General features: G+C 41.5%; 1 protein-coding gene across 3 annotated transcripts in view; it reads left to right on the top strand.

The window, feature by feature from the left end:
- Positions 1-25,783, top strand: part of DPYD (dihydropyrimidine dehydrogenase) — a 346,003-nt gene that overhangs the window by 88,717 nt on the left and 231,503 nt on the right. For 2 of the 3 annotated variants that reach the window (XM_057402775.1, XM_057402774.1), the window contains exons 4-5: positions 10,260-10,347; positions 20,688-20,849. In XM_057402775.1, coding sequence (XP_057258758.1) covers positions 10,260-10,347; positions 20,688-20,849 — 250 coding nt within the window. Of the gene's footprint in view, positions 1-10,259; positions 10,348-20,687; positions 20,850-24,184; positions 24,249-25,783 lie in introns of those variants that run through there. The other variant, XM_057402776.1, reaches the window with a different exon arrangement.

Below are 25,783 nucleotides of genomic sequence, written 5' to 3'. Positions count from 1 at the left end.
AACTCAGGATAAGTAGATTTTTCTACCCAGAATGTATCCTGCACTTTTGTATGTTGGTAAGTTCAGCCTTATTTCCTCTTATATGAATTTTAAATAACTGAGGTTGAAGACCCAGATTCCCATATACCTTTTCTTTCATTCTTTCGTTTCAGTCTTAAAGCTTGTTATGTACTAAGGAGGTTCCCAGCATCATTTTCCAGAGAGCAATGGTAACTTCTTAGCCAAGCACTTGGTGGGAGCAGTGAGGCCATGGAATAGGTATATAGGATGTGTGGGCTGATTGCAGGACCTAAACTTAAATCCGGATTTTAATATGAGTTCAAGCACCGCATTTGTTGACTCTTCAGTTACAGCACATCTGGTAACATTCATTGGTTTATATGACACTGTGTAAACTCTGTAGTTTTATACAGAGCTCTTACAGGATTGTTTTTACCTTCTTAATCCCACCTGCAAGCTGAAACAGCCGAGCTTTCATTGAAGGTGTTGTTTAAAAAAAGGTTAGAAAGAGATATGCAAAAGTAAGAGACTTACTGTTTTATCTAGCTCAACCCCGCACCCCAAGGCCACCTTTGGGTCAGCTTTTAAAGCCAGCGGTCGAATCAATGTATTGAATTGCTAAAGCTAATTGAAACCAATATCTAGCTTGTTATTCATGGGAATAGCAGAAAATGTTGCAAGTTAAATACAACCTTTTTAGAGAGATACAGTGATAGTGTGGCACAGGATATTGAGAAAGAGGCCAACCAAAATGCATTAGGGAGGTGTCACAGTTTAACAGATGAGAAACTGAAGAGGTGAGAAGACCAGAAGTCTCCCAAGCACATCAGGTGCTGTTCCCCATGATGGTTTTCTGTGACAGACAGCACCCAAACTGGCAACTGCTGCTTGAGAATAACTTCAAATACTTCCTGATGGAAACCAGGTTGGTCTTGCTGGGGCTTGTAGGTGCTGTCTTTTTAGTATCTAGAGCTGAAGTCTGACTTCCTCTCTGACTGCGTTACCTGATGGAAACCTAGTGACACCACTTGTGTCAAAAATGAAAATTGAAGCAGCATGGTCCTGGTTGGAGCAGAAAGAGAAGGTTGTTCTTTTTAATAGCCCCTTCCAAAATCTAGCATGCTGATAAACTGGAAAGAAACCTTTGTCGCTTGAAAATGAATGCGAGAAATGGAAAAGAATAACATTCAAATGAAGAATCAGAGGTTCATTTTGTGTCTTAAGTCATAGAGGCTGAGGTGGAATAATTGCTGCAGTAAAAGCTTGTAGATGGGTTTGATAATAGAGAGCTGAGTGGTAACTGAGTCTGTACATACTTATGAGGAGCTGTATGATTGGCATATCCCATTTAAGATCTACCATGAAGGAGGAAGAACAAATAGGTTTTGACACTCACTGGACTTTGTGCCTTTCTACCATCTGAGAGCATTATGTTTCTGCACCTCAGCAATAATGTTTTGTGAGTCAGTATCATAATAACTTTGGCTTTGAAGTCAGAATGTTGTAGAGCAGTGTGGAACAAATGGATTGTAAAAACAATGTGTGGATTTAAGGATGCTGTAAAGGAATTGTCCTGGTAAAACTCCAAAGAAGAGGTGTTCAGCGTGGGAGTGAAGGAGCTAGTGAAAGGTATTCCAGTTTAGTGCTGGTGATGTTAAAATACATTTTAGTAAGAGTATTGATTGGGATGAGCTGCATATAACATAGCTCCCAATCAAAATGTGAACCATTTGTTTGATTTGCTTGCTCACAGATTGAGTCTGTGAGAAAGCAGAAGATGGTTGAAATGATTTGCATTATATATAAAACCAATGTTTTGATCTCTGGTATGTCAAAAGGATGCTCCAGCTTTTCTCATTTGGCATGTCCTGATATACATGCTTTGTGCTATGATGTTCTGTAAGCCACACTGCTTTGTCTATTTTTAATCAGCTGTAATTTATGGAGCAGCTTTATTCTGTAACATTATGAATTGGAGAGATAGGTTTAAAATAATGCTATACAAGCTATATAAGATGAAGTGGGTGAAAGGCAGTAGTCTTTGGGGCTATATTGCAATATGGTAACTGGAAAACTTCTGTGTCACAGTAAAAGGACAGGAGGAATTTAAGAGCAGACAGGATATATTTTCCATGAAGTGACTAGGAGCAGACTCCTACACCACTTTTGCAAATACCTCCTGGCAGGCATTGGATCGCATTATTTATGTTATCAGTGTTATCCATTAAAATGGAGTTACGGTGAAGGATGGTAAAAAGTTATAGGACAGAGAAGTGGAACAGCTTTGGATGAATGGTGAAAGAAGACTGCAGAAAACATAAAATAGCCAAGCAGATGCAAAGGGGAGAGGAGAGTTCCTGCACTCAAGGGGGATTCAGAAGTAGATGAGAAAAGAATTATGGTTGTGGAGAGAAGAAAAGAGAAAGATGAGTCATTGATGAATGGAATGATTTGGAGTCTATGTCCATATGATTCAGTACCTCTTAAGTGTCCAAAAATAACCTTGTCTGTAAGTGCCATTATTCTGCACTAGGGTAGGAGGTTTTTGTGTCTGAAGACTAACTTTCAACTCAGAGTATTTCTTCCTTTCAGTAAAAAGCACCTCCCTTACACGTCCTGTAGCTGCTAGCAGCAATGTCATAGCTGTCTCTAATGCTGTAGAGTGCCTCTATTTAAGACTTGCCTCCTCTGGTCATCATAACTTACTGATGGAGAAGTTGTCCCATTTTCTGTGGGTCTGCAGAAGGCTCACAGGACTCCCAGGTGATTAAAGAGGCAACAGTGATGATGTGGGAGTCTTTCCTTCTTTCTTCAGATAGGAGCTACTATTGCCAATGGAAGTGATACTGAATGTTTTGTTCCTTATGGTTCTTGTGCATTGCTAACAGGCTGGGGATTTCTCCTTCTAGTATTACATAGCCAGGACCATGGTACCTGCTGGTTTGTATTGTCTGTGTTCACTGCCTTTTATACAGTTTCCAGTGCCCTTTGTGTCAGACATGTTTCTTAGGGATTAGATTTCTTATGGTCCAAAATGATGTCTTCATTGTTGATTTGAATTTCAGATGATTTTATCTCCATTGTCACATTACACGTACACCACAGAGCCCTCAGCCTTGCATGTAAGAGTCCCTTTGTCTGCTTCTTGACTTTGAATGAAAACAAATACTCCTCTTAAGTATCATTTGTCTTTGGCACTCATCACACTGCTGCCACCTGTAGGTTCTCACCAATTGCTTGCCATTGGTGAGGATCTTTATTGTGACATCTGTTGAAATGAGTGTATGCATGTCCAGATCTCTGGTTCGGGTTGTCCTTGACCATGTTGAAGTACAGCAAGATGAAATAGGGAAGACAAAGCTGAAGATCAGCCATATGCGGTTAAAAGATTGAACCTCAAGGGAAAGTCTTATGGGATGCTCTTCACTTCTGTCATCAAAAGCAGTGGGCATTCAACTTGAGAACTGATTTGTTTGGAAATACAGATTTACTTCTTCCTTACGTGTGCCCTCTTCTACTGTTTACCCTCCCCTACTCAGGGTTTAGAGAGTGTTGCTAGACACTAGCAGGAACCAGCAGTAGCCTTGACATGGGAACTGGGTCTGCTGTGCAAACTGTCCTCTAGTTCGTTGAGTTGAATCAGCTCTCCCATTCTCCTAAAATTAAGTGACCAAAGCATCAGGAAGTGGATACAGAGCATCATTGTGAAGCCTTAGTAAAACTGCTGCATGGGTATTCTCTGTCTAGGGGATAAAGTTTTAGGAACTTCTACAAATAGTAGAGCTGGAAGCCTTTTTTCAAAATGAATCTTTATGTCCTGCAGAAAGCCACATAAATGCATTAGGATTTCATCTGCTTCCAAACCTCTGCCAACACTAAGCATGATAAAGGTTATTTGGACCTGTTTTGTGATGGATGAGAATTTGATAGGTTATCAGCAGCAATCTGTTGTCAAATATTCCTCCAGATGATCTTTTTCACACCTGGCCTTCCAGCACACATTTGATTGCACTTCAGGTAATATTATTGCCAGGTAGACAATCCTTCACTGCAGGTTTAGGTAATGATAGAACTAAATGTCCCCTCTTTGTTTAAAAGCAAAAACATGGGAAGAGGTGTTCTAGACCTAGAATTTAGACTGTCTGGAGGTCAGATGTTTTAACTTTAGGATAAAACATGGTAATACTTTAGGATACTTTAGGATATAAGATACTTTAGGATAAAACACAGTGAAACAATGAAAACTATTACTTGAAGATTAGTCCTTAGCTTATAGCTTCCCTTACTCCTGTGTACATGAGAGAACTGGTTTCTGGTATCATTTTTTCCTAAGGGAAAGATTTTGGTGGTGAAACTTGCTGCTTTTTTTATCCTTTCTTTTCCTCATTTGCTTACTGTTCCTTTTTATGCACAGATATACCTCATGACTTCTTGCATCTTGTATCCCAACGGGTACTGTGTGTTCCAGAAATTTGCAACTTTTATTTGGCTATTCCATTTTTCCTTTTTTTCATTCCATTAGGAAACAAAAATCACCACTTCTGAAGTGCCTTTTCCTTTTGTCATCTTGGATGTTCGTCGTCTGCTGCTTTCTGTGTTGCGGAGTGGGTTTTGGTGGTAGTTGGTGGTTTTTTTTTTGTGTTGGGGTTGGGTTTTATTAGTACCCAAGCTAGTGGAGGTCGATTGTGAATGGGTTTGTGTTTGTGAATGGCTTTAGGTGTTTATTTTGCCCTGACAAAATGGATAGGTATAACCCAGATAGCTGATAACGTTGGGCTACTGCATAAGCATCATTTGCTCGCATTATTGTGTGCCTGAGAGAGATTTACAAGCAGGATCACCTGAATAAATAACTTGAGTTTTGCAACATTGAAACAGAAGAAGTTAAAGATTTGAAGTTCACTGGGGATACATATGTATAATTTAACACTGTTGGGTAAAAGATGTAAATTTTGAGCTTGGATGTGTGGGAAACATGATTTTCTGTCATTACATAGTCACAGGCATGTCTCTAAAGTGATGCCAAATTATAATATTTGCATAAATATTTATATAAATATGCTATAGTTGCATAGCATTGGTAGGGGGTTTATAGCTAACTTAATTTACCATTTCACTATGAGACTGGGTTGAAGTAACAGCTAAGTGCTTCCAGAATGGAAAACAGCATTCCTTTGAGTTCCTTGAGTTTGGGGTTTAGCAGTGCAGATTCTGGTGTTGCCTTTTACATGGAAATCAATATGCATGTGAAGTGAATATTGTGAATCGCATCTTTTAACATACAACATCCAGGCTCCATGTTTCTGAAGTAGATGCTGTTCCATGAACAAATAGGGGAAAAAATGGTAATGGGGTGTTGGAAGGATTCTCTCCTATATTTTTACTAAGACATGCTGCACTATATATGCTAAGATTAGCATAGGTCTGGCTTTGTCTGATGCTTTGTGTATTTTTGCAGCCCAGAATAATAAGACCACTTAAAACCATGGATGTTTAATTTCTGTGGGTGGGTTTTGTGGTTTTATTTTGGGGGGGGTGGGGTGTTTATTTGTTTATTTTGCCTTTTGCTGTAGGAAATCATGATTATGGAGCTCTTCATTGCAATTTGGTGAAGGAGAGAAATGGAATCTCAGTTTCTACCTTGTTGTTCACGTTACCTTGAGCTAAAAGCGAAGTAGTGGAAGAACCTTGTAGAATAACAGAGTGGGAATTCACAGGGTGGGAATACACTTCCAGAAAAAGGAAAGGAGTGTAATATTTAACTGTTTCTTCATATGGGATATGTGGGTTTTCTTCACATGGGGACATACATGTGGAATTGAAGCTTGTGGTAATTGTTGGTGCATTCTCATCAGCATGATATTTTGCTGTGATTTTTGAAAGGATCAATCCCTTGCAGCAATTTACGTAATAACTTTGTGGTGGGTGATTCTCCTATTTTTATTTATGCTTTTTTTCTTGTGCCTAGTTCACTAAAATGCCATACCTTTGCTCCTCGGTACAGTAAATGTACTCTGTAATATCTATTATGGTACAGTCAAAGGATAATTTATTGTCAGATAGGAAAGTAGGTCAACACTAATGTCACTTGATGATCAACCCCCCAAGTTTAATAAAACACCTCACCAGCATGCATTCCGCACAGTGCTTGATGTTTTATTAGGACTACAGTACCTTACAGTACCTAGCTAGAGCGGGAGTGTAATTACTGAGCTGTCAGGGTGATAAGTGGGATTAATGGCAGGCTGGTGCACTTTAGTCTGCAGAGTGCTCAGAGAAGCAGAAGATGGTATTATTATAAGAGAAAGTCTGGCCTGGCATATTCATGGCACCCTTCCCTCCTCCCCAAAACTCACGTTCCAGTTTGTGTTACCACCACCACCCCCACCCCCCCCAGTAGCTGACATTTCCAACAGCTGTTACTTGTGGAAACAGCTCAAAAATCCAAAGAAAAATAATGTGCTGAAGATGCTTGTTAGCCACAATGGGGAATGTGTGCACTGCTTGTCATAGAATGTACAGTCAGACTGGTTTGAGTTGGAAAGGACCTTCAGCTCATCCATCTCCAACCCCTGCCATGGGCAGGGACACCTTCCACTAGAGCAGGTTGCTCCAAGTCCCTGTGTCCAACCTGGCCTTGAACGCTGCCAGGGATGGGGCAGCCACAGCTTCTCTGGGCACCCTGTGCCAGCGCCTCAGCACCCTCACAGGGAAGAGCTTCTGCCTTAGATCTAACCTGAACTTCCCCTGTTTCAGTGTGAACCCATCACCCCTTATCGTGTAGCTACAGTCCCTGATGAAGAGTCCCTCTCCAGCATCCTTGTATCCCCCTTCAGACACTGGAAGCTGCTCTGGGGTCTCCACGCAGCCTTATGCTGCTAGGTGCCATCCTAGTCATTTTTGACATGACATTATTCTCTATATAATCGACATAAATGCTTTTGATGTGAAATGCCATTCTTTTGGTCTTGGGCGCAGGACTGTTGTATTTTAAAGGGAACTATGTTCAGGAGAGTGAAGATCAAAAAGTCGGAATGGGATTGTTGCCTTTTTTAAACCATGCCTCTTCTTTCCTTACTGCCTACTAGGCAAAATGATCATCCAAGCCCTCATACTTTTTTATTTTGTCTAGTGTATCTCCTTCTTCTCCAGCTTCTAGTACTAAAACTTTGCTGCCTTTCAGTCTGCTTAGAATGCTAAGACCTCTTGACACACTGCTCTGGCCACATCAACCCTCTGAGGTCCCCACTGGCCTGGTTTTGCTTGTTAAGGCATTCAGAGCATGGGTCTGTCAGTGGGTAGTGCTGGGCAGCGTATATTTAAGGTATATTGAAGTCACAGCTAAACTTAATGCGCTCTTCCAGTAACAAGTGGTGTCCCTCAGGGATCAGTGCTGGGACCAGTCTTGTTCAACATCTTTGTCACTGACATGGACATTGGGATTGAGTGCGCCCTCAGCAAGTTTGCTGATGACACCAAGCTGTGTGGTTCGGTTGATACGCTGGAGGGAAGGAATGCCATCCAGAGGGACCTTGACATGCTTGTGAGGTGGGCTGATGACAGCCTCATGAAGTTTAACCATGCCAAGTGCAAGGTCCTACACCTGGGTCAGAGCAATGCAAGGCACAGCTACAGGTTGGGCAGGGAAGAGATTCAGAGCAGCCCGGTGGAGGACTTGGGGGTGCTGGTCAATGAGAAAATGAACATGAGCTGGCTTCAGTGTGTGCTCGCAGCCCAGAAAGCCAACCATATTCTGGGCTGCATCAAAAGAAGCGTGACCAGCAGGTCGAAGGAGGTGATCCTGCCCCCCTACTCTGCTCTCGTGAGACCTCACCTGGAGTATTGTGTGCAGTTCTGGTGTCCTCAACATAAAAAGGACATGGAACTGTTGGAACAAGTCCAGAGGAGGACAACGAGGATGATGAGGGGACTGGAGCACCTCCCGCATGAAGAGAGGCTGAGAAAGTTGGGCCTGTTCCGCCTGGAGAAGAGAAGGCTGCATGGAGACCTCATAGCAGCCTTCCAGTATGTGAAGGGGGGCTATAGGGATGCTGGGGATGGACCCTTCATTAGGGACTGTAGTGACAGGACAAGCGGTAATGGGTTCAAACTTAAACAGGGGAAGTTTAGATTGGATATAAAGAGGAAATTCTTTCCTGTTAGGGTGGTGAGGCACTGGAATGGGTTGCCCAGGGAGGTTGTGAATGCTCCATCCCTGGCAGTGTTTAAGGCCAGGTTGGACAGAGCCTTGGGTGACATGGTTTAGTGTGAGGTGTCCGTGCCCATGGCAGGGGTTTGGAACTTGACGATCTTAAGGTCCTTTCCAACCCTAACTATTCTATGATTCTATGATTCTTATGCCAGAGTCCTCTGACATCTGGCTACTAGAACTAGTAACCCGCTCTGGTGTTGGACCTGGACTTGGCTTTATCAGATTTCTTAGCTTTTGCAGCCTCCGAGACCTTTTTTGCTTTAAACATATCCCTGAGATCTTTTCCCCATCACACTACTAGTTCAGTGAGAGAATCCAAACAGCCTCTCCCAAGTGCCTTCACATTTTGCTGGTTCCATGGTGCTTCAGTACCCAGGCAGATGATAATGAATAGGAAGGTGAAAGACTAATCTTTTACTTAACTGGCTTGGTCTTCTCTTTATTTCACTCTTAACTGAAAAAAAACCAACCAAAATATCCCCAAAGCAAACCAAAAGCAGTGTCTGTGACTGACAATGAGGCCAGTTTTTCACTGCGGGTATTTGAAGCATTTCATTCCTTTTAATATGCTTGTCATTTCCTTGTGCATGTAGGCCACAGGTCTCTTGCAGATGTTCTATGGCTGAAAGTACCCAGTTCCAGTAACAAGTACCACTCCTAAAGGTGGACTAGTGGAACTTCAGTAGTTGTGCTCAGATAATACATAAAACCCAGGTTTTCTTTCCTTTTCCATAGATTGTAAACCCCACAATGAATTTACATGAATTCTGTCTGATAAAGAAATGATCTTGAAAGAGCATCTGGGATAACTGAATGAGTTCCAAGATAATGGCAGTGTGGCATGTGACCTGTGATAGATATTGATGTGATTGAATGCTCCATTCCTGGCAGTGTTCAAGGCCAGGTTGGACAGAGCTTTGGGTGACGTGGTCTAGTGTGAGGTATCCCTGTCCATGGCAGGGGGTTGGAACTGGATGATCTTAAGGTCCCTTCTGACCCAAACCTGTCTGGGATTCTATATGTAAAACTGAACGTGTGCACAAGTACCTTTGTGTTTAGTAGAAAACCATTTTACTTTTTAGGCTGACTTTTACCTTTGTTTTTTAATTCATTGTTGCATTTCCTTACTGCAGATTGCATAGAATACCCTGAGAGCTTAATTCTTAGACGGGACTTGTGCAAGCAACCAGAGCGGTACATCACTATGTATGCCGCTGTTAGTGCCATGGATTAGTGGTGGCCTTGCAGCGCTGGGGTGCTGGTTGGACTTGATGATCTTAAAGGTCTTTCACAGCCTGGTTGATTCTGTGATTCTGTCCTCATGGATGACTAAGCAGGAACAGCTAATAATTCCTTGCTACTTACTGTGTTTTAATATACAGTTCGGTTTTGTCATTAGGGATGACAAGAAGAGGATTTTGGGGATTTCCATTGGGAATCTTCAATAGTCTTATTGACCCTAATGTCAGTAGCATCATTTTCAGAGGTCACAAACATATCACAAGAAACTGGTTGAGAAGTGACTTGAAAATTCATCAGTGTTCTAAGTCTTTGGCACATACAGGACAAAGTAATTCTGCTGTGGAAATACTGCTGCTTTTGTACGTCTGATTATCCAACCTCCAGAATGTAATCCACAGTGACACTTCCAGAACTACATCAGTCCATACAGGTTCCCAGCATGGATGTTTTTCAAATAGAGGAATGATATGGTCAAAAGTTGAGCAATCTTGGATGCCAGGGGAAAAGTGATTTCTATGTAATTAGGCATTGTTTCCTAATACTGGGACATCTGTAGTCCATATGTCTGTAACTGCATCCCACTGCCTGCCTTTGTAAAATGGAGTCAACAGAACGTAACCAGTCAGTGTTGAATGCAAATCAGTAATGATCATGTTTTAATTTTGAGGTTTCATTAAATAGAAATTTAATGAAAATGCTCTCTATTATTCCTTTGTGGCTTATCTTCTACCATGCTAACTCAAAAACCTTATTGGCAGCGTTTGTGTTCCACATCTCCTTGACATGTTTTCCTTTATTCCTGTAGATGCTTGAAGTGTGCAGATGCCCCCTGTCAGAAGAGTTGCCCAACTAATCTGGACATCAAGTCATTCATCACAAGTATTGCGAACAAGGTAACATCAGGCTTGGAACATGGAAGCAGGTAGCAGCAGTCCTGTTACTGAGATTGCATTTCAAGGTTTCTCTTTACGAAGTCTTAAACAGTTTTTACAACAGATGCTTTAAAGTTGAACAGTTTTTAATTGGTTTTAGTTCTGGTTTAATTGGTTTGGCCTGGACAGATAGTGGATAGAGCAGATGAGGTCACTTTCCAATGATGTTTTGGGGTTTGATGCTTTTCAAACGCAATGATATTCCAAACCCCTGAGCATTGCAATGTAATTATTGAACCTTGCTACTACCTGAGGAGTTACAGTTGAAAAGCTTTTTGGTTTTGTTTTTTTTTTTATGAAGTGATGATAGTTTGAATTTGCTTTGGGCAGCAGTTTGGCATGAAGGTGGTTGTCTCAAGGAATGTTTTCCTGCAGTTTATAGTAAGAAGGCTCTGATGAGTGCAAATGTAGTCCCTCACTCAGACTATTAATACAATACAACAGGAATAAACAGAACCCCTCTTTGGAGGTCCTGTACCTTTTCCTTTCTTAATAGGCTGTTATACTGTAATCATCACGAAATCTTCAAAACATAAAGACATTATTTGGATTTGTGATTTGCAGTTGACTTTTTACAGTTAGAACTAGAAACAAGGATGACATCAAAGCTGATGTGACAAGATTAATTAGGCTGCCTTGGGTAGCCTAAAGATGAGTAGGTATTGACTGCCTCATACCTTTTAAAATGTGCTTCCCATCATTAGGTGCCATGTGATTTATTTGTCTGGAGAAGTCCAATTAGACTCGTAATCTACTGGGGGTACTCTAGAGGTTTTTCTGGCTGCATTTTATGCTCTAACGTGTCTCATTTAGATGCAGCTGAAAGGGCCAACACAGGTAAAGCACGAGTGAAGTGGGCAACAGCAGCACTGCCGTGTGCAAGTTAACAGCCACATTGCTTTTACTACACAGTGTGTTGTAGTATGAGAAGAGAAGACACTGGTAAATTCTGCACCTTAACAAGAAACATTAGGATAAGAGGAGATATTAAGGTACATGTATCAATTAGAACATTAACTGTGTGTTGATATGGTTTGCAGTAATTGGTATTATGCAGTATTTGTTTGCCTGAATGTATGTATCTGTTTGCAACCATACTATACTCTGTGTTGTGTTGCTGCTTATTACCTCTTCAGGGTTCATGAAGCAGGCAAACAGAAGAGAGAAGGGACAAGGCAGTAACGAAACTGCCTGTCTCCATCTCATCATTGTGCTGTAGCTTGTTTAGGAAACCTAAAGCAAATTTTATGCAAGTATTTTAGCAGGATGGTATTTTCTTAGTAAGAAATGAGTTATGTGTTTCTTGGAGTACGATAGGGTGATGTTGTAACAAAACTGTTTATTGTAACAAAAACTGTTAATAAGGAAGCAGGGAAGATGGGCTTAAGAGTGCCACAGAGGATGTCAGAAGAACTAGGTCTTAATAAGCCCAGATTTAAGCTGTCAGATGGTCAGTGACCAGCCTTACAGAGTTTGGGCTGTTTGATGATATTAAATCATCTTGGAAGTTACAGATGTCAGGGTTTTGCCCTGAGCAGGTAACCTGATCACTTGCTGCTTTGTCAGGAAATCCTGCTTTAAAAAAGCATCAGCAGTGTACTGCTATTCCCTCGAGAGGCTGAATAGTCTTTATGGAAAAAATGGAGTATCTTAGATTACTGAAACATGTCTCCAGCCTTTCTTTTTGGACCCTATCCGTGTCTATCCATAGCTACTGTATCCACTCTGAAACTAGTTTGTATGAAAGGTATACAGCAGTTTTGGTAACTGCTTTTACCTCCTGTTGATGCCTGATAATTGCTTAGACAGCAGGAAGCATCCACATGCAGGAAGCTTTAATAAGTCAGGTACTTGATTTCTGCTAGCCAGGATGTTAGGATGGGAAATTGCATCCTTCTGTGAATTCCATTTCCAAGTGTGAGTTTACATCGGCTTGCCCATTGCTTTCTCTCCTTATCCTGTTGGAAGAAATCCAATATAACCTGGTTGTGGAAGGATTCCTCTGCAAGAGCTATAGTGCTGACTTAAACAACCAAACAGAAAACCAACACAACCCCCCCAAAACCCCAAATCCAAAACCTAAAAGCGAGGAAACCACACAACCAAACACGTTGAGATGCGCTATCCCTGGAGACACTCAAGGCCAGGATAGATGTGGTTCTGGGCAGCGTGATCTGGTTGAAGGTGTCCCTGCTCATTGCAGGGGTTGGACTGGATGAACTTTGAAGATCCATCCAACCCAAACCATTTTGTGATCCTATGCTTATCAAAGAGCTGAAGTCATGGGCTGAGAATCAAGTCCTGTGAATCTGTGGCCTCCATGTCCGTGGCTGTGCCTTCTGCAATTCATGTACCAAGCAGCTTCTTAGGGAAATAAATCTCCATCCTTCCTCACAAATAACTGTCAATTCTTCTGGTTTCCCTTAGGAATAGGATTTCTTTTTCCAGGTATCGGTGTGTGCTACTGTTTTTACACTACTACACTTTGAAACTCCTGTTTTGTGCCAAGCAAGCCATAGATAGAAGGTGATAGCTGAGAGAAGAAACCTGAAGTCACGACCATGGCCGCTCCTGCAGCGTCCTCTCCCCTCTTGCGCTGTCACTGTGGTGCCTGGGCTTCCTGCACCATACACTTTTAGAGCAGATAGAAAACAAGACAAGCGCACTAAAACTCCTAATTTGATAGGTTTTTAATGGAACCAAGAAGGAATTTTTCACTTTTTAATGCATTTCCGCCTAAACTTTTATTGACAGAATCAGTCAGGTATCATGCAGCAGTCTGCTTGCTGAATAGTTTTGTGTTAATGTCATAAAAGTATTTACTTCACACGATCAAGGATATTTTGCATATTGAAAATGCATTTCAAATGGATAAGTACAGTTTCGTCTGGTTTCAGCGTGTAAATAAACTTTCATTTTTAATCCAAAATCTCATTGATATATCCGGCAGCTTCGAGACAAAAGGAATAGGTGAAGTATAGAACGTTCAGGTATTTGAGGTAGGTAATTGGGGTATACTTTCTACACTTATTGAAGTCCCTGTCCTGCTTCTGAAGCTGTCTTCATCACTCAAGAAACTCCCTTCACCAGGTTACCTTTCTACTTGTTTAGGAGGGATACAGTTCAATGTATCCCTGGTCCTCATCCCTGTGTAAGCAGTGAGCAGGATTGCATGCAGGTATTCATTTAAACACGATTCATTATTAATACAGAGTATTTAGACAGCAGCTACTGCAAATGAATTACTTTGTCAGGTATTTAAGAGCTCCATTGTTCGTAGTTTGTTTTGTTGGCAAACTGCTCCAGCAATCTTAAAAGGTCAGGGATTCTTGTTCTCTTAAGCCTGAGGCTTTTTAGATATTTACAGGCCATGTACAATGTAGCTGTTGTGGCTGTTCTGTCAGTTAGACCTGAGCTCAGGAGTAGAAGACAGGGGAGGAGGGGTTGTTTCTGGGTTGAGAGGGTAATTGAATTGCCAGACTCAATGAGCCTCGAGCCTCTTTGAGAAGAAGGATGTCACTTATGCTGTATTGTGCTTGCTGCTGTGACACAGTGGAGTTTAGGCCACAGCTTCCATCCTCTTTTCTCCATACAAACTGGATTACAACTCCACTTTATAAAGGTACAATCTATTCTATTGTGGCTTTCCAATCAGTGTTTCTTCTTGCAGTTGTGTCTCTCAGAGGCCAGACTTCAAATTCACCATGCGCGCATCACTTCTTTTGTTTCTAAACATCACCATGGCACCAAAGAAGTATTCTGACTTCCAGCTGCCCTCTCTTTAAATACAGCCTCCTCCTTGCAGAGTGTGTGTTCTTTGTTTTACAGTGCACAAGTGCCACCTTAGTTATTTCTTTCTTTAAAAAGGAAAACCCACTAAGAATAGCAAGCGTTCAGCTGCTGCAGAGGCAAGTTTTGTTCTAGCCCTGAGTGAGCACCAGGAGTGAGTTTAGGATTTTATGTCCTCTTTTTCCCTGTATTGATATGTCAAAGCAAAAAGGACTTGGTAAATGGACTTCCAGCACCCGTCACCCTTTAGACCGGCACAAGCAAATCCTGCAACAGCAGACAATCCTTGAGCTTTCCAGAAGCAACTCCTATCCTGAGCACTTGCGGCTTGTCCAGCTTACCTCTTGTGAGTAGAAGTGTGTGCCAGAGGATGCCGCCCATCAGCAAGCAGCAGCTCTGCCTTTCTGTCGTTCAGTGGGACTTGGAGTTTGTGATCAGACACCTTTATGTTTGAGTAGTTGCATTGAAAAACAGCTTGTTGGTGCAGTTCAGACATGGGGATATGAAGTTACATGACATGGCACAGGCATAAAGAGCGAGTGACTCAGCCTTGATAGTCTGAGTCAATAATGAAGAATTAGGGGTGCAGAGGTAGCTTTTGTGGTATCAGTACTCAGAAATCACACTTTGTTGCTGGAATTCTCTGTTCTCACATTTTTATCTCAAGTCTTGAGGATTACGACGATTCCTGACAGCTTCCTCCTTGTTCTGAAAGACCATCTTCTCCCAAATCCCTTAATGATAAAGGCAAACTGGTCTGAACTGACACAGCAACCGTTTTCTAGCAGATTTTATAGGTACATGTAAGCCTTCTGGTGACCAGCATTAAGAAACCCCAAAACAGCAACCAACCCCTCCCAAGATAACCCCAAATCCCCAGACCAACAAAGCCATGCTGCCCTCTGGGTAAAAGGTTGTCCCTGGACTATGCAGAATGCTGGGAGGGAAATGGAAAGAGAAATGAATGTCAGGGAAAGTTATGAATCGCAAGTAGATTTTCAGATTTCAGGCTTAAGTTTCAATAAACCCAAAGGAAATGTGTGGGGTTTTCAGGAAAGAAATTGATTTCTTCAAGGGAGGAAGATATAGATGGATACCAAAGGCTAGGGGTCAATCCGATGTTTAGGAGATTGAGGGAGTAAAGGTAAAAGTGTTTGTGGTAATATGCTGGAAATGGGAAAGAAAGAAAAGAGTGTGGAAAAGGAAGGCAGGAGACAAAAAGCTGCGGGATCATTAAGGGAAAATAAAGTGAAGGAGAAGGGAAAAAGGTGGAGAGGATTCTGACAGGTGAGAGGAGCAGAATGATGGCTTTTCTGTGCCAGGAGAACTCTGAGTAAATTAACAAAGGACATCTCTATGCCATTGCAAAGGCTGTAGAAACTCATGAGTCACAGTTCATATGTAAAACGCTGTAAGTGGGATCCTGTTAATACAGTGAAGGATTGTGGAAGTCAGAAAGCTGCTCTATGATTGGGAATAATTATATCTACATATGCATCACAATCAATCTTTAAGTACTCCTCTGAGGCCCCGGCTTTGGGAAAGGGCTATTTTATTCCGCTTTCTCTGTTCATCTTTGTATATTCCAGGTCACTAAATACAAAAGCCCCACATTTTCAAGGAAAAAGTAGTAATGGTGTTAAATTGATGCACTCGAAACAGTGACTTTTCTTGAGATGTCTGTTTGTACTTAGTGTAATGGAATGGCTGACAGCTGGTTTCAGTTGCCATCGTGTAATTATGTAGAATAGACTTTTGCGATGACACTATGTCAATTAAGGAATCTCTCACATTCTAGACTACAAAGGACAAAATGACAGTACAAGATATTCCTTCCGTTCTTCCTCATAGAAAGATAGTGACACTGTGTGAAATTACAGCCCCGTTCCGATGACACGAGTCAAAGGATGTGCAAGATTTCGGGATTGATTAAAACTCATCAGCATTATAATACAGAATATGTATGATTGGGAGAAGTTGCCGTTCTGTTGTGTTCCTTCTTCTTTGGGAGGTATTGGGGGGGGTGGTGACAGACTTGGGGGCGTTTCTTGTACTATTTGAACTGGTGTGTGTCAGTGTGAAAAATGCTTCTTATATAACAATGTACTTTAAATAGTGGCTCTTTGCTATGTGGAAGTATTTCGATCCAATCTATCTTGAGGAGTCTTAAAGCCATCGCAGAACATGAGCGGGGATAGGAGATGGTGATATTTCCCTGTGGTTTTTTGCTGCATCTCCCTTTTCTTAAACTAAACCTGGATGAAAAGGGAATTACAGCTTTTTTTCTTCTTTCCTCTGAAAGTCTTCACTCTGTTCCCAAAATCCTGATGGGAGTCAGTGTGTTCATTCTTATTACAGAAAGCATCATAATGCATATTCTTCATTGTTTTGGGAGAAAAACGGCAATATCAGAACACCCTGATGCATAATGAATTTATGTAAACAGCTCTTGAATTGAATTGAACAAAAAGATGCTATGAGCATTTCCCGATAGTGAATGCAATTGCTTCTGGTCTCTCAGTATTGATCCTGTGTGTTTTAATAGGGTTTTTTCCAACTAAAAACCAGTCTCATTTGCATGCAAATTATATAATGCTTCCAAATGATACATGTGGAGATCCTCTTCTGCCTGGCTTCCACTGAATATTGATATCTGTTTAAGGCTTGTTTTTGTTCCCTGTGTTAGCAGTGTAGTATTTATTGACATTTTGATGTAGGAAACCACAGAACATCCTATCCAGTTAAATTCATTTATTTCTATGGAAGTGCACAGGAGAAAGGATTCTATGAACAAAGGCAGAGGCAGACATTAACCTCATTAAAAGATTCAGAAACATTCTAGTTTTTAGACTTGCCTCCTCTGTGACATCTGTAAGAAACCAGCTCACTGAGTCATCTTATTAGTTCAGCATCTAAAAACATGACTCCAAAGTGTTAAGGCAGTTTGCATCATGCTATGCCCTGAAGTAACTTGGTCATTTTAAAGGAGCCAGTCTCCCTTTAATTCTGATCCTTTCTCATGGACATTGTGCTGTGTGCAGTTCTGGTTGTCTCCATGCTGGACATGGAGCTGTTGGAGCAAGTGCAAAGGAAGCCAAAGCAAGTGCAAAGCAAGTGCAAAGGATGATCAGGGGCTGGAGCACCTCCCATATGGAGACAGGCTGAGAACACTGGGGCTGTTCAGCCTGGAGAAGAGAAGCTGCGTGGAGACCTCAGAGCAGCTTCCAGTGTCTGAAGGGGGCTACAAGGATGCTGGGGAGGGACTCCTCATCAGGGACTGTAGTGACAGGACAAGGGGTGATGGGTTCAAAGTGAAACGGGAAGTTCAGGTTAGATCTAAGGCAGAAGCTCTTCCCTGTGAGGGTGCTGAGGCGCTGGCACAGGGTGCCCAGAGAAGCTGTGGCTGCCCCATCCCTGGCAGTGTTCAAGGCCAGGTTGGACACAGGGTCTTGGAGCAAGCTGGTCTGGTGGAAGGTATCTCTGCCCATGGTAGTGGGTTGGAACTGGATGAGCTGAAGTCCCCTTCCAACCAAAACCAGTCTGGGATTCTATGGTTCTAAGTTCACCAGTAGTAAAATTGACACAGGGAGACTTTTTTTTGGCAGACAGGAAAAACAAATCATCACTGAAGCTGAGCTTCCTTTGCATCTTTAGAGGTGTCCACTTTAGCACAGTTGGAGCACACTAGTGAAGCAGTGCAAAAGACTTGCCCTGCTGCTCCCAAACATGAGTGGAACACTTTGGGCTTCAGGTGGGACTGTCTTTTATTTTATCATTAAAACTTATTTGAAGTGTTAAGACTAGATGATACATACTCTTTGATACAGTTTACCTAATGTCTTCATATTTATCACAGTAATATGTACTGTATATGTACAGCTTGTGGTGCTCTCACTGGAAGAGGACTGGAATGATTCCTCTTTTTCTTTTGCACTGCCACTATTTGTGGTCAAATCATGACCATAACATCTCAAAACTTCCCAAATCTTGACCCCACCTGCATGTACTCCATCCTATTTCCCCCCAGTTAAGAGTTCATTGAGTCCTGTTAGGACTTCAGTCCCAGTCTCTTCCTTACAGAACTCTGGCACGATGTTCTGAGGCAGGTTTTCTTCAATAAGCCATGATTTCAGTCCTGTACTCACACTGCCCCTTGCCCCATCTCTCTGAAGTCACTCTGAAGCTACTCTGTCTTTCCATAGCATAGCTGAGCTCAGAGTTTGGGTTGAGTTAAATGCATCAGCTGTGTTGATGCTGCCTGTAGTGGCACAGCTCAAGTGTGAGAACATACTTTGCAGAGATGGAATAGTATTAAGCTTAAGAAGGAATATTTAACAGCTTTATATATTGATTTTAATTACAAAACCTAAAAATGTAGAAAATCCTTAATGAAGTTACTTAACTGGAAATGCACGTTGCTGTAGGTGTTTCCATTGAACTGGAGTTGAGGATAAAGGAAAAATCTAACTCTCATATGTAGTGAAATATCATCCTGAATGGGAATTCTTTGGGAACCATTTTGCCTTTGAGTTAGGGAGAAAAAAATTCCCCCTACTAGTTTGTAATTGTTCCTTTGCAGTGGAAAAAAAGGAATGGTCAGGTGGAATCGCCTGGGGAACAGACATCTAGTGCCACTTAAGATGCTGCAGGGTCTCTGGGCTGGTCTCCGAGTGCTGCTTCAGAAAGTTGCAGTTCTCCTGCATTGACTGTCACCTCTGCTGTCTGCATGGCTGTGTGTCAGGGACGTCTACCGTATAGCTGGACTTCTATGTTTTGCTGCTCAACTGAGCTTACAATGGCTTTACTGGCTGTTTTTAGCAGCTTTGACAAGCTGTGGTATATCGAAACAGCGTCATTCATCTGGAAGGGCAAAAATATTTGCCAATACATACAATTTCTATTTAAGTAATCCTCCTTTATATTGGATTAAATTAGATTTGGGGATGATAAAGTACCTTAGCAGACACCACAGGCAAAATAGTTGAAAGTTCGCCCGCAAGAGTTGTGTAAAGGGTTTGCCTATGGATTTTGACAGTGCCTAGGAAAATTCCATGCAGGTACACCCAGGTGATGGACAGGGGCTCATGCTGTGTAGTTGACCAGTATCTGTAAGCAAAAGGTCCACTTACCTCTACAGATACATCTCTTAAACGCTGGCATTATGTTGGGAATCTCTAGGCTGTGTCTGTAGCATCGGGTTTAACTTCAGTGAGTTTCATTCTCTGTCTTCTAGTCCATCTTTAGTGAATTGAACGTTCCAATGCAAAGCCTTGTTACTCATTGTTGGTTGTATTGTCAGATCTTGATGCTGCTCTTTTGATTCATAACTGGATTCTTGCTTTTCTGTGGCACCTCAGCTATGTGCTGTGTACTGAGTTGTCTCCTGGCCCTTAAAGGAAACTCTGGCATTAACCAGCTTCATGGGCTTCCCTTGGTGGGGCTTAAAATGAAGATCTAGAGTCTACATGGAGTAAAATTCTGTATTGAGTCTACAACAGCAAGGATAGGATGTAAACGTTTTGCTTCAATTCCACCATGATGTCATGAATGTCAATGTAATGTATATTCAGAGCAGCCATCAGTAGTTGCACCCCTCTAAACGAAACTTCAGTTCACTTCTCTGATGCTCCCTCTTAAGAGAATTATCCAGTCTAAACCCAAAAGCCAGCCAGGGGTTGTTTTCTCACGGCATCGGATGCTGGGAACTTGCTGATGCCCGTTTCTTAGGTTTTTATTGTGGAAAGGAATCTTCCCAGCTGTCATATATCAGGAAATTGTTCCTTTGCTGAAGATGTGCACTGAATATTGAACATGGCTGAAGTTATGAATTGTACGTAACTTCTTCAGTCAGTTCCCTGGTTTACTGTTTAGGGAAACAGGAAGATCAGGGTTTGCCCTGATCAGTATGTACTTGAGGAAGAGAGTTCAGTGGTGTAGTACCGACAGGTTGGTACATAAGAAGCTTTCTCCTCTTTCCATCATGGGTCTGAACAATTGGCACTACTGATCTGGTGTGAAGGACAGGACTATCTGCAGAGGTGGTGTGCACAGATGTGTGAAATAAGCTTTTCATTCTCTGTGTCATAAAGAACTGATGCTCTAAGTGGCACTTGTTGGTCAGATCTCCAGCAAGGGTTACAACTGAGCTACTGCCCAATTGACCTAGAAATAGAGAAAGTATTTACAAGTATATAATGCAGGCACAGGAGGTTTCAAACCTAGACGTGTTAAGGCACTAAAAGTCCTACAGCCACCTCAGATGGAAGAGGCTTTAAACTGATTTTGCAAGCTAAAAAGGTTTATCTTTGCAGAATCAACAGTTTTGCTTTCTTTTTAGCTTCTTTGACGTAATGCAGATTAATGTTGGTACATTTAAATAATGTCAGTGTCATTTATTATACTCTTATTTTTATATTATTCTATTAACCAGAACCAGTATTTCGTGTTTTCGCTTGAATTGTTGCTTCCTTGGTATGCGACACTCCCTCACTCTCTCCTTTTCCCCCCTTCAGAACTACTATGGAGCTGCCAAAATGATCCTTTCTGACAATCCCCTTGGCCTGACGTGTGGAATGGTGTGTCCAACATCAGATCTCTGTGTTGGTGGCTGCAATTTGTATGCCACTGAGGAGGGACCGATTAATATTGGTGGATTGCAGCAGTTTGCTACTGAGGTAGGTTGGACTTCCAAATGTCTTAAATTCTATGTATGTACCAATGAGTATTGTCTAAGTGGTTGCCTACGTTAATGGTTTGTGTAAGAAAAGGTTGGTATTGATAAAATAATGGCGTAGGATGTTAGAATAGTTATCTTTTTCCTTACAGCACATTCTGAAGCTTAGAAGTGCTTTCATAATGCAACACTTTATAGGAACATAAGGAACGTTATTTGTGAACAAGAAACGTTGGTAGTTGAGACAATTTGTTTTCTACTGAAAGGTTTGTCTAAGGCAGCTGAAATTGTGGATGTTACTGAAGTAGGCTGCATAGGGAAGAAGATCAAGTGCACCTGCATCTGCAACTGCATGTTAAGTAGATGTTGAACTGTTGTGGGTGTAGTGTAATTCTATAGCAGAACTGGTATGCATTTGTATTGGTGTTGTGGCTAAGAAGTTTCAGATGATTTAGGCTTTTAACTGTCCTGTTTTGTCAAAACTAAGTAAATAAGTTGTTTCAGGTTGACCTGGAATACATGTCTGTGTGCATTAATTTGGATAGATAAGAGATACCCACACTTATGTATGCGTAAATTGATTAGTTCATGCAGGTATGCATATATTTTAGCTACTGAAGCAAAGCTTGTTACTTGCCACTTGATGTTAGGAAGTCTTATGGAGAGTTTCTGGTGAGGCACATGTGCATTATTTGTGACTATATAGTTTCAGTCACACTCTAGAACTGCCTGACAGGAGGTTGTAGTGAGGTGGGGTTGGTCTCTTCTCCCAGGTAACAAGCGATAGAACAAGAGGAAACAGCCTCAGGCTGCACCAGGGCAGGTTTAGATGGAGCTGAGGAACAATTCCTTCCCCAGAGGGTGCTCAGGTTTTGGAATAGGCTGCCCAGGGCAGTGCTGGAGTCACCGTCCCTGCAAGTGTTCACACACCGTGGAGAGGAGGCCTCAGTGCCATGGGTTAGTGGTGGCCTTGGCAGTGCTGGGAATGGGTGGAATTGATGAGCTTAAAGGGCTTTTTCAACCTGGTTGATTGCATGATTCTAATTTCCATCTGAAGAAAGGCAGAGGATGCGACTCATACGTTCAGTCCTTTGCAGGCAGGGAGAATTTGTACTAAACTCAGCTGATCTCATCTCTGAAGTGTCTTTGTGTAAAGTGAGGAAGTTATGGCTATATGAAAGAAGGTATATGCGTGTGTTAAGACTGTAAATTTCTATACAGTCCTTAACTAATAACCATGTCCCTCTTCTGTATCTTGGGCCATTTGGCTGATCACATTTACAAACATACAGTGAAATTCCAGTCACCTTTACAAGGCCTGAGGAAAAAAAAACAACAACTTTATAGAGACAGCCCAAAGTAGAAACGCAAATCAATGTGAAGTAACAGATGTTACATCTATAAGGCCAAGTATTTTACCTGTGCTGTCATCCAGAGACCTCACACCCCCTTCTCAATGGCTGTGGGTCAGGATTCAATGAGCAACCAGTGCTACGTGCTGCAGTTCTTCTCCTTAAACCTATTTGTATCCCTCCTTTCTTCTCTCCAGGAGACTTGCAAAGCTTCTGGAACACCTGCTAAACATTTCTGCTAGCTGTTGCTCAACCTTCTCTCCCATCTGTCATTTGAGTAGCTATCCACTTCAATTTTCTAGAGGTTTGAATGTAGATGTGTGTAAGAATCAGTTTGGACCAAAGCTGTCACAGGATGAGACTTGAAACGGTGAATTGCATTTCTTCTATGTATATATTGAGTATATGTGTGTGTATATATGTATAAAATATATGTATATGCATATATTCTATGTGTATATTCAGATTTTATCACTTGAGGCAATTTTATTACTTTGTTGTCTAATGAACTTTGTTCCTTATATGGAAAAATAGACCATTTTTTTGCAAAGCAGAAGACTTTTTTCTATAAGAAATACAAATAACCAGGACAAACCCAACAACCCCCCCCACCAAAAAAGAAAAAAAAAGAAACATTAAGCAGTTGTCAAATAGATGATAAATACGATGGTGAAATATTACTCTTTAGGAACCAAATGCAAGTAATATCTGTTAAAACTTGATTTGTGTCTCCTTTTAGCCCTAACACTATGATTAATAGAGAGGAATTATGGCTTGCTAGATAATGCTAAATATCTGCTATTTTTCTTCAAAAATCTTTAGAAATCTATTAAAAAAGCTCAGTGCTAGCACAATGATTGATAGAAAAACTGCAGAGAGGATGAATGGCTCCAAATGGCTTTGCTCCTTGTGTTTCAAGTTTGTTTAAAGTGATAGTAGTTCTAACAAAGTAAGGTTGTTACGCTATTTAGCACTGTAACAAAAATAGCATGTCAGGAAATTTTATCATCTGGAGTATTTTGTGATATCCTAAAATGATAAAATTTGGTTTGAATAACCTTTAGATTTACTGCTTTTTAACAGAGCCTTTGTATGTACTGTGGTACTCATCAGAAGTAATACTAGGCAGTCGGTTTTGTACTCAGTGTTGTTGGTTTAGGTTTCCTTCAGTTAAAATCGGGAAAGTATGTATAGTGGGGGAAAAAAAACAATGGTATGAATGCTTCCAAGTAAAAATCATGACAAAAATACAAACCACTGAAGAAAATCCCACGGTTCTGTTGCTCATAGAAAAATTGGCCCAGGTACTGCAAGCAAAGTGTGTTCACATCTTTACTTATCTGAGTAACTTAGCAAATGGTGTAATGCAGGCATGCAACATGTGCTACTCTTAATGAGAGCTACATGGAAATTCTCATGGACTGTGCAATAGTTTGTCCCACAGGGGCTTATTTACTGCAAACTCCATTGTGCATAAAGCCAGTTTTAGACTTCTTCCCCCCATGGAATTTGGCTGAGCATCATACACTTGCCACGTTACGCGTGCGCGCTACTAAAAAGGCACAACTGCTGGCTGAGATGAAAGATAAAAACTGCACTAAACCAGGAATGTGGGTTTAAAATGGCAAATATATGGGTATGACGTGTGGCCCTTTGTGCTTCTGAACAATGACTGATCATCTGTTCACACTGCAGTGAAAATGCCTAATTGTAAGATACTGGTCTTGCATACAGTAGAGCGACACAAAAATGGCTCCTCACGCCTACTCACATCTTCCTTCTGCCCCTCCGTTGAGTTCCTTAAGTGTGGTCGGCTCATTCTCACAGTGAATTGTAATCCAGTCTGGAAAAAAAGGTGGATTTTTGACAATGAAACGTTCAAATGGGGGGGGGGAATGAGGAAACGTCCGTTTGTATTTTTGATGTAGAATGTGTACACTGGGATGCAGTTACCACGGTAACTGTTGCATCTAGAGAATAACATGGAGTAAAAGCTCACTATTATAAATGATGAGTGTCAAGCACAGGTTACACCTGCTGCTGCACAGGTCAGGATTATATTAATGTCTTTATCTGTCTCCTTTGCCCAAGTACTTTAGAATCAGGGAACATCTCTGGGTTTGGAACACAAGTCCAGTGAAAATATACTGAGGTTGGAGTGACAATACATACAGGCATGAGCTGTATGATTGTCAGTCCCACAGAATACACTAAAATTACTGGTTATTCAGGTACAAGTTTGTAAGCTTGTAGTAAAAAGGAAGTGTGATCTATTACGTTGTCTGTTGTGGTATTAGCAATGAGCCCTCAAAATCTTCCATTCTTGGATAGACATCATGGAACTGAAAGGTTCTCTTGTGTTTCTAGTTAATCATTCTGAATAGTGTACCACAAGCTAAGCAGAAAAGGTATTAATTTAGTTGCTGCATGGTAGATTTAAATACTAGATCATTTAGTATTGGGACTCTTGTGCCAGCTACAGATCTGGTGATTTGTTTCTCTCTGGAGATGCATTCTGGCTGCTGTTGCAGCAGAAAGAAGTCGAAGAAGGAAACTTGATGTGTTTTTTTTCCTAAAAGATGCATTGTATGAGCTTGCCTGCTGCTAACCTGGAGACATCTCAGCAGGTCTGGAAGGGTAGGCTGTGGTGAGGATTCCCCACTCAATGCTCAACCTCCCTTCTCCCCCAGCCCACAGTGTGCAAGGAAGCAACAGCTATGTCTTGTGTTCAGGGTGCCTCATTTGGTCACATATTGACAGCTCTGATCAGTCTTAACATGATTCTCGTGGAGCCTTCTGAAGTTCCATCCTCCTACAGTAACTCGGGATGAATCTGACTGACGTTGTGAATGCTCCATCCCTGGCAGTGTTCAAGGCCAGGCTGGACAGAGCCTTGGGCGACATGGTCTAGTGTGAGGTGTCCCTGGACACCTTGCTGTTGGAACTGTTGGTGTTGGAACTGCATGATCTTAAGGTCTTTTCCAACCCAAACCATTCTGTGATTCTGTGACTTCTGATATCTCAGGCCAGTGCCGAGAGACTTGCTGCTATTTGGACAAGTTCCATAAACTCCACAATATGTTTTACAGGCATTAAGCATTCTTTGGTTTCTTTTTAAGGCATTTAGATTAATGTTGCTGTGTCCTTCCTAGTGGTGGGATTCATGACATGTTGAGGCATGGACTCGGCAGTGTCCTAGATCCATGGCTTTTCTTGGGACTGGAATAAATGCTAAAATACAGTTCTCATGTAGGTTTTCTGCCTTAAGTAGTCAACTGCCCCATATTAACGGAAACCAGCCTACAGGATAAATATCCATGGAAACCAGTGGGGGAGTGTGAAACTAATACAATTGGTTCCTAAATGTTACTGATTTCATTGCCTGTATTTTTCTTTCTGTGCATGAGTGAAATTGGTAATAATTCAGAATACACCAATATGTTTCCCACTAAAATAAACACCAGCTAGATGCGGGTATTTATCTATTAAACAGCTATGTCAATAGCTGTTTGGTATCTCATCATATTAGTGAAGGATATTTAATGGCAAACCTGACTAATAAACTCCTTTCTATAGAGTTTAA

Source organism: Pezoporus wallicus, unplaced genomic scaffold, assembly GCF_028554395.1.
Source record: "Pezoporus wallicus isolate ANWC-B61680 ecotype Strahan unplaced genomic scaffold, APGP_CSIRO_Pwel_v1 contig_8333, whole genome shotgun sequence".
In the NCBI taxonomy this organism is placed as follows: Eukaryota; Metazoa; Chordata; class Aves; order Psittaciformes; family Psittacidae; genus Pezoporus; species Pezoporus wallicus.
This window is presented reverse-complemented; position numbering and strand designations above follow the sequence as displayed.